Source organism: Austrofundulus limnaeus, unplaced genomic scaffold (assembly GCF_001266775.1).
Source record: "Austrofundulus limnaeus strain Quisiro unplaced genomic scaffold, Austrofundulus_limnaeus-1.0 Scaffold156, whole genome shotgun sequence".
Taxonomy (NCBI): Eukaryota; Metazoa; Chordata; class Actinopteri; order Cyprinodontiformes; family Rivulidae; genus Austrofundulus; species Austrofundulus limnaeus.
Window position 1 is genome coordinate 209,026 of NW_013952558.1, and position 10,133 is coordinate 219,158.

General features: G+C 38.4%; 1 protein-coding gene across 1 annotated transcript in view; it reads right to left on the bottom strand.

Annotated features, from left to right (window-relative positions):
- LOC106523419 (nuclear factor of activated T-cells, cytoplasmic 3) overlaps positions 1–10,133 on the bottom strand; it is a gene marked incomplete at its 5' end in the record, with an annotated part of 25,882 nt that overhangs the window by 1,961 nt on the left and 13,788 nt on the right. The window contains 5 exon segments of the mRNA XM_014016821.1: positions 1,978–2,554; positions 5,716–5,771; positions 6,733–6,873; positions 6,984–7,156; positions 9,440–9,639. Coding sequence (XP_013872275.1) covers positions 1,978–2,554; positions 5,716–5,771; positions 6,733–6,873; positions 6,984–7,156; positions 9,440–9,639 — 1,147 coding nt within the window.

The window sequence follows — 10,133 nt, forward strand, 5'->3', positions numbered from 1 at the left end:
CACACACACACACACACACACACACACACACACACACACACACACACACACACACACACACACACACACACGCACCCACACTGGTGCACGAAACTCACCCTCCCCGCTCTACCTTCGGTGCTTCAGCTAGTAAACAAACCGTGAACGTGCATTAATCCTAAATGATTTACAGCTGGCTTGAATGAGCTGTCCCAAAGCGCAGCTTGGTATTAGAGCAACAGATTACAGCTGTTGACAAGTTGAAGGCTAGTTCAAGCTCAGCTTTCAGTTGATATCCTGGATTTAGAAATCTGACTTTTGGTGGAACCAGTTTGGTTCAGTAAATTCAACAGTTTATTTCTTAGAGAGTGTGTTAAACTACTTTTACTTTTCCAATTTTTGCGAAGTTTTATTACTTTTACTTGAATAGTTTTCTCATCAGTGGAATTTATTTTTTACCAAAGTCCTTTTCTGTTCATGTAATTTTACTTTTACTTAGTTTTTTTTTTTCAAGTACTTACAGACCTCTGGAATTTAATTAAAAAAATCAGAGAAGCAGCTCACCTGGAACTTACTTTCTAAAGTGATGTACTTCAAAAGTACATTTAAATATTTATACTCAAGTGTAAATTTGTAACGGAGTACACAGACACATAAGTATGTGATTAAATTTAAGATGTAAATGTGACTTCATAAGAGTTTGCTTGGTATAATGGGTTCAAATCCCAACAATGTTCATTACGATTTTCTTTTTTAAAATAAAAACACAATTTATCTAGAAATGTAAAACCAGATTTACATACCTATAACTTCCCTTCATGGGATCAATAAAGTATCGTTCATCATGTATATACTTGCAAAAGGGGGATGCAATTGTTTTCAAGCTATTATAGAACAGAATAGTCTTTATTGTCCCTCAGTGGGGAAATACTACAAGCAAAATCAATCTTGTCTTATTTGTCTTTTTGCTGGGAATGATGACATATTTACGTTGAAAAATGGTGGAAGAATAACACAAGTTTGATCCCCACTGTAGAAGATCTCCTGGCTTTAGATAGAGGACTTGTGTCCATACCTGTCCTTGTCAGACAGTGGACTTATGTCCATTCTTGTCCTGTTAGATATCAGTGCTGCATTTGATACAATTGATCACAATATTTTATTACGTGGGATTACAGGAACAGCTCTAAAATGGTTTGAGTCTTATTTAACTGATAGATTTCAGTTTGTTAATAATCTTCTTCTTACACCAGAATTAGTCATGGAGTTCCTCAGGATTCAGTGCTTGGACCAATCCTCTTTACTTTATATATGCTTCCTTTAGATAAAAATTTTTAAATGGCATGGGATAAATTTCCATTGTTTTGCTGATGATACTCAAGTAATATTTATCCATGAATCCTGATGAATCCAACTAGTTACTTAAACTACAAGCATGTCTTACAGACATTAAAACATGGATGACTCAACTTTCTGCTTCTAAACTCAGATAACAAGAGGTTATGGTTCTTGGATCTGAACATCTTAGGGATCAACTTTGTAGCCTTTCACCTCCTCTGGATGGCATTAATCTGGCCTCCAGTTCTAATGTAAAGAATCTTGGTGTTATTTTTGATCAGGATATGTTTTAATGTTTTTACTGTTTTACGTTCTACTTTGTTTTGTTCTGTGTATTCCTGGATTGGCTGTGACAACTTTGATTTTCCTCTCAGGGATTATTAAAGTATTTGCACTCTTTATGTCTAAAAACTTATAAACAGGTTTTGCCTATAAACATCATCTATAACTTTAAGGACATAATTTGTCTGTGTATAAACCTTTTGTTTATATATTTATAGACATTTAAATGACTGCTTATGAACAATCCCCACTTCTTAATGTACCTTTCTTTCTTCCTTTAGATCACAGAAGAAGAGATTGAGAATATCTTTAACTTCATTGTGAGTCTAACCATTTTTACAATAAAGTTTTATAGTTTGTAGAAATGAAGCTTCTTACAGTCATCCAGCGTAATCTCTTGAAGACCCAGTGATTCCAGGTTAGGCTGTGCCTCTGGCTCCCGTTTGATATTCAGCAGTTCTCCTGGGATCAAATCCAAGAATTCCTTCTGGGAGTCAGCAGGAGGTTTGAAAGTATTACTGGAACTTGAGGACGGTTTGCCGAGCTGTCCACCAAAGGACATAGAGCAAGGTGCATTGAGGATTTGGACAGGGGAGGCAGAGGCCTGAGCATGGATCAGCCCCTCCTTCTGAAGTGGAGTCAGGTTTGGGGCTGAAGCTGTGTGGGGAAACATAACTGATGCTTGGAGTGGAAGAGAGGAGGATGCAGGATAGTGAAGATGAGCGCATGAATCAAAGGAAGCCCCATCCTGGGAGGGCAGCTGATACAGAATGTGGTCTGCCTCCCAGAGCTCCTGTTTGAACCCTGGGCCAGCAGCGTGCTGTCTGACTCCAGGTACGAAGGTGAAGTTCTGCATTAGGCTTCTTCTTTTCTTTCCATTTGAGACAAAGAACTGGACATGGACAGGGGATGACGTTTTCTTGTTGTAACTGGGGACCACCACCACAATCTTGGACTGAAACAAAAACAGTTCTGTAAAACAGGAGTCTTAAAAAAGACGACATCAAACTCATTTAGAATGTGACCACATTTAAAAAGACATGATTTTGATGGGATACTTATTAGTCACATTTTTAAAGAAAAAGGGATGATTTTTGTCAGAAGTGAATCATAGAAGCTTTTTAAAAAATTTTTTGTCATATCAAATTAAGTATTTGTGAGAAAGAAAAATATGTAAACAAGTTTACAAAAATCAAATTGTGAGTATAATCATGGGAGAAGATGTATGAAACTGATCTGGTCTTTATCAGATTCAAATCGGAGCTCAAGTGAACAAAAGCACTCGGTGATATTTAAATTCAAAATCTAAATACGAGTGAGGGAAGAATGGAGCGGGAGTTCAACAGACGGATCGGTGTAGTCTTCTGGACTCTGTCCTTAGAGGGAGCTGAGCAAAAAAATGAAGCTCTTCATATACCGGTCAGTCTACAATCCTACCCTCAGCTATGTGTTAGAGACTGAAACAACAAGATTGTGGATGCAAGCGACTGAAATGAACGTTCTTTGCAGGGTAGGTGGAGTCTCTGGGTGAGAAATTCAGTTCTCCAGGAGAGACTCCAGTTGAGGTGGTGCATCTGTTAAGGATGACCTCTGGTCACCTGCCTTTCTGGGCATGTCTAACTGGGAGGAGACCCTGAGGAAGACCCTGCACACACTGGAGAGCAGCAGCGCCGGATTCATTTTTCAGGTGGGGGGACCGAGGGTGGGGGTGGGGGTCACCATGCATGCACTCTCTGTTCATACGCACTCTGAATGTCAGGCGCACACGTTGAGTTTTGCTACATAGTAATCTCATTGCGTACTGTAAAGCAGTGGTTCCCAAACTCTTTATCTTCTGACCCACAAAATATTCATTGCATAAACTTGTGACCCCAGTTATTACTGGTCTGAGTACACGAACTTTGTTAATAACCCTAAAAACACAGGCTTTTTGAAAATCTAAACAGCCTGTACACAAATATAAATACTTATTTATACTTATTTTGTATTTTTGTACTAGTTATAGGGAAAATATTACATCAGCAATTATTTTATTACCCTTTAAATTGATTTCTGGAGATTATCCAAGGTGCTTCATGACCCATAATTGGGTCCCAAGCCCAACTTTGGGAACCAAAGTGCAGTGGTTCCCAAACTTTTCAGCTTTTGACCCACAAAATAACAGTAGCAGAGACCTGTGCCCCCAGCTATTTTTGGATGATAAACATTTGTATCAGGTCAACAAAACATGGGCATAGTAACAATATTTTTATACTACATTTATCCATTTTAAATACACTAACCTCAGTCCTTTGTAACAACTAAAGCAAAAACGTAATTAATTCAGAAAATCTTTTCAGGACCCCACCTTGATTTTTTGGGACCCCACTTTGGGTCCCGACCCCAACTTTGGGAAACACTGCTGTAAAGTCTTTCTTTTGAAAATGAAAGGATTAAATGAAACAAACTGCAGTCATCGATAAGATGTTTAGTTTTTTTTTTTGTTTAGTTTTTTTTTTCAGTTCATCAGCAGCCGCTTGTGAGCGTAAATATGAATGGAGCGGACATTAATTTCCTGAAACAATATCGACACAAGTGTTAGAATTTGCGGCACATTTTCTGAGGAAAAGGAGGGACGTTAGCCTGCTTTTGTTAATCATTTGTTGTATTTTCTCATAAAAACAGATTTGGTCTACTAAGTTTAATTAGCAATGAACACTAAACACATGTAAATAATATCCACACTGGAGTTTGGAACAGTGGTTCAGAAACTTGAGCTGTTACGCAATCTTTTTACGCAAGAGATGGTGAGTAAAGCAAACAATTTAAGTAATGTAGTTAACCAACTTTATTTTGAGGGGGAAAATGAAAAAAATAACGCATTTCCTCGTCTGGCAACATTTTCTCCAAAGCGACCTGTCATCGCAGTGCAGCAGCAAACTCCAGCTCCTATGACAGCAACATTAATGAAAAACTCTGCGCAATTTTTTTTCAACTCGGTCAGCAAAAGTTATCTGCTCTGGGACAAATATAGGTGCGCATTTGGACTGGACATGTAAAGAACCATGGGCTCATTTTTTTTCTCTCAACAACCTGTCAGCGTGCATCTGGAGATCGGATGGTTGCGCACAGGTTTGGGCCAGAGATGTGGCACAAAATACTAAATTCTTATTTTATTTTTAAGCTGATTTGGCCGACCCGGATGGGATCAGATCAGAGCCAAAACGTTTTTTGCACGTGTCAGGCAGGCTCATGATCACAGGCCAACCCAGAGCTGAAGAATTTGCGTAAACTCTTCGACTGTTCAGGTTGTGTGCACTTACTCCCCATTTAAATACTTTATTAACTTATTATCAAGTGCATGTTCTCATTTTCACATCATTGTACAAGTTATGAACTGTACTGCCTTTGGAGAATACTTCACCAACATAAACGTCAAGTAGATAAACTCCAGCCTCCAGCTTACGAGCGTGCGCGCGTCAGCTGAGCACTGCGCAACAAAACCGAGCCATGTGGATCTGGTGACTTATAAACAGATTTAGTCCTGATCTTAACGCCGTCGGTTTTGTCTGTGCCTCTGTCTGTATCTAGACAGAGAGAGACATCCGTCATAACTTGTCAGCGTTGGGTGCAGTCTGTAAATGTCCGTGAGACCAACTGATGGGCAGGGCCGTAAAGTGGGGGGGGCCAATGGCCCCCAGGCCCCCCATTCCGGCGCCACTGCTGGAGAGACTATGTCTTGCGGCTGGTCTGAACACCTTCGAGACCTCCCAGAAGATCTGGAAGAGGTGTCTGTGGAAAGAGTGGACCATAAAATCCAGAGAAGTTTATGGTCCACTTAAGGCTGGAACCAGATATACAGCTTTAACAATTTGTTTCATAAGTAACTTGTTGAAAAACTTTTGAGTGTTTTTTTGTTCACTTGAATTTTGATTTGTCATTTTACAGCCTGGTAATAACCAGATCAGTTTCGTCAATCAGATCATCCTGATACTTTCGTTTTCCAGTGCAGTACTACTATGTACTATGCATGTGCAGCTTATTTAGGCCACAATGTCCTACTCTCTATTTTGTATTTTATCCAAGTTTTAGCAAGAACTATTACTGCTAATAAAGAATTTCTTTTTTTAGTCTTACATCATTGCTTTTTTCTGGCAGAACTCTGGCATCCATTTCCCACAGCGATCTTCCGTCTGAGGGAACAAAACACTCGTTACTATCTCTGTAATAAACCTCTGAAGTCAGTTCAAAAATCTAAAAGTTTAAATAAAACAAAAGGTAAAGAAAATCTGTATTTGGTCCATTATTTCTTTCAACCTAGTTTAGTTTATTTATACAACACCAACTCACAACTCAAGTCATTTCAGGGCACTGTTGAGCATTAGCATACATTATAAAATGCCAGTCAGTACATGTGTTCTATTGATTATCTAACATCACAGCTTCACAATCCTGAGCAGCAGGAAGAAACCTCCAGCAGAAGCAGAACCAGTCCAAGATTTGTTAGGAGGGTTGGGCAGTAGAGATGAGTGTGGGGGTTATGGTTGTGGAAAACTTGTTGAATCTTTTCTGTCAAACAGCTTATTCTGCCATTGACTCTTGTTTTGAGATTCTGTTACTCCACGTGCTGCTCACAGGCATTTGACTGAACATGAACCTTGCTACAGCGATCAATTGAAACCAACAAGCTGTCTGATCTGGACATGGACTGTGGAACAGGGAGACTTCAATCCAGTGTTCTACAAAACTGAGCTGGAGGGAGTCATCTTTAAATAGAAGGCCAAATTTCAGAGACAAACAGTGAAATGGGTGTTGCGCTGTATATGGTTCTTCCACATGCTACTGAGGCCCCTGTTTGTTCATTGAAAGAACTTTTAAAGTGTGAATATGTCTGTTTCTCATCTAATACAACATCAAACAAGAGTGAATAGCTCATAAAAAGCAGTTTGAAAAGGAAAATTAGGTATTTTTTTAATGGTTGAAACCTACTTATTCAACTCTGCTGCTCAACACGCAGATTCTTTTTCCTTACCAGCGTGGCACCATTAGATTTATAGCCAATAAGTATTGTTACACCACAGAAATAAAGGACCAAACACAAGTTTTTCTACTTTTTGTGCTGTTTTTATGTTTTTGAAAATAAACAAACCATACCCAGCCCTTTCTGGATAAAAACAACTCTAGACTGAGCAGACATGTTGGACCCAGAGATAACCAGCTCCTCGTCACCCTCCACAGAGCAGCTGCTTGGATAAAAGCTCTCCACATGTGGCAGCTCCTGGCCTGATCTCTGGGCTGAAAAAAACAGTAATTTTAAAACAGTAATTTTGAAAACAGTAATTCTAGTTTCATGATTGCAGCAAACAAATTATAAAACATCTTGCAAAAAAGCATCATTTACTCACAGCACTCTATTGGAACAGATGCAGTCTGCAGCCACAGCATCTGACCATCCTGCTGAGGAACAGCCACTCTGAACACAACTCGTACTCTCGTGTTTTTCCGCCCCACATCGATCTCTCCTTTCTTCAGCTCGATGTCAGCATTACGTAGCTTCAGTATGCCAGCACAATTAATGCTGTAATGAAAGAAATGCAAAAGAATGTGTTGTTTTCCACCAGTTTGTATCTATGAACAGTTCATTGACCTGGAAAGATGAAAAGAGAAGGGCCCGGTCCCAATACTTGCACTACACCCTGCCCCTCTATGAAGTGTACACTCAGCTGAAGTACACACAAGGGTTTGAGTGTGCAGGTTACAAGCGTGCAGAAATTGGAGAATTAGGACAGTACAGGTTATGTCATCGAGTTCCACCTCTGCATTGTAACTGTGACATCCAAAATGGGGTGACCAGTCGATGTTTTGACATCTATACTGCTAAAAATGAGAAGAAAGCGCATGAATCGAAGGAGGTTTATACACCACCTCTTCTGTAAGCTCTTCTTCGATTTTATTGGCAGTTGGCAGACTAATGTAAATGCATTACTGCCACCACTAGACTGGAAGATGTACAGTGCCATATTTCAGCCTTTTAATTTAAAATCTGTTCTTTCTGTACCTTCAACTGTTTTCTACTGGAAGAACTTCACAGTGGAAAAATGTGTGGACATTTCATCAGAAACTTTTGATAAATAACTAAATAAAAGATGTTTCTTGTAAACTGCTACACAGAATTTATCCCACTAATCAGTACATGAAGAATTTTAATAAAACAATAAACCCCAACTGTAAATTTAGCAAAGAGCATCCAGAAACAGTCATTTTTTATGGAATTGTTGTATCAAAAAGACATTTTGGAAGGAATGTAATAATTTTATCCCTTTTTTGTCTTTAAAAAGGTAAGAACATGTTATTTTTGGTTTTCATGAAAATAATACTAAGATAAACAGAAGACTAGCAATTAATCTAATTAGAATATTTGGCAAATTTCATATTCTCAAATATAAATTTTCATCATCTTCACCTTTTTTTTTTACTGTTTTGATAAAAGAAATCAAATACATACTGTATATCGAAGAGTACAAACAAAAAAGCTGTAAACACATGATGGTTGCAGCTCACTGAATAGATTTAATTTATGATAATTTTTTTGTATTAATGTAGAAACTTTTCCCTGGCATACTTTAATTAATGTTTTGTTTCTTGTTCTCTCTTTGTATTTACACTTGAACTTACATTTGTAAAGATTTTCTCAATTAAAAATTTTTTTTTCAAAATGTCACATACACACGATGAATTGCAGGTACTACACTTTGGTACAAAAGGGGTTGGGCTAAAGACATTGCTGTATTATTGGGACACACTACGCACTCGAACCCTTCAGTGAAAACGTGCATTTGAAGTACAGGTATTGGGACAGGGCCAAGAAAGTACCCAAACAAGAACTGAGATGCATGCAAGCCATGACATGAGAGGAAAAGGCAGACAAACAGGAAAAACAAGACGGAGAGGAAAACCTGACAGTTTAAAAGACCAGATAACTTGTCTAAAAAATATATTTAAGACTTTATGCAATAAACCTTCCAATTAAAATATCGTTTTATTCTTAGGTTAAATATATTAATTTGTGATTCTAACGAGCCAGAAGATCACAAATTATTAACTGTTCATCACCAGTGGAACAACTTCCATCACTTGTGATGTGGGATCACTTTTCACAAGTAAAAACCACTCAGAGCAGCTGCCAATCTTCCCAGGAGTGGAAATCCAAGCAAACGTACCTAAAAAGATCAGACGGTGCAACGCTCAGAGAAATTAGTTCAGTTAGCAGGTTAATTGGTTGTTTGAAGAAGTCGCAGCAAAATGACTTTTCTCAATAAGAGCCGGTGTTGCTGTTTGTGTATGATGTGTACTGAAGTGGGCGGGGCTTACTAGGATTTCTCCACAGCAGTTTCTCTTAAAGTATGAATTGTCCATGTGAAAAATACCATCTCATAATGACTTCAGCGAGAACTGATGTCTTAGTTCTTGTCAAGTATAACCAGAGTTTAAGATTTCTTGATCAGGGACAGGAAGCAGTTTTTCACTCACAGCCAGGTGCAGCTGGTCCATAAGAGCAAAAAATTAATTTGCCTCACAAAATAGTTCCTCCTAAAATATAACTTAAAAATACTTAAATACTTAGTTTGTTGTGTATCGTTTTATTCTGTGTTTAACATTTTTTTAAATGGAATGTAAATGTATTTCTTTTATTAATTTAAAGTTATAATGCAGTTGTTACAGAAACATGATTTTAGGTCAGAGGTTGACAAAGTAAGAGGATGTGCTCATACTACAGTAGGTTTTATGTCTGCAGTCATTTCTGATTATGGTATTAGTGAAAACTGAGCTGCTCAAAGCTGATCATGAGGTTTTCAGATACCTGACGGACATGTTGTTTTCTGGAAGCAGAGGGACATCCAGGACTTTGGTGGAGCCCATCACCTTCTCCTGGCAGATGGTGGTAACGTTCTTCCCCGTCACTCGGTGGACTTGGTAGAAGGAATGAGGACGAATGGCCCGGTCGTCTGCTGTGCCGATGAACAGCAGCAGACTGAGCGGCTGCTCGCTGTACCCGTTCAACTGCAAACAGGAAAATAAACTATGTGGCAAACAGGTGCCAGAGCATCGGACAATCCTACAAAGGTAAAGCATTTTCACAACTGCTGCGAAGAGGCATTTTTTTGTTCCAAGTAAACAATTAATATAAAGTAAACATGAACAAAACTCTTCTGTATTGCAAGATCTTCTATCTTGGCACTTTGATCTCTATTCTTGCTTTTAAGCACAGACTAAAGGACCTTTTTAAGGAGTCGTAACTGTTTTCAAGAACGAATGCACTGTTCATTTTATACGTTTTACAGCGGGTAAAATAAGTATTGAACACGTCAACATTTTTCTCAGTAAATATATTACTAGAGGTGCTAATGACATGTAATTTTCACCAGATGTCGGTAACAACCCAAGTGATCCATTCATACAAAGAAATCAAACCATACATGTCCAGAAATGAAGTTATTTGTAATAATGTGGAATGGCACAGGGAAAAAGTATTGAACACATGAAGAAAGGGAGGT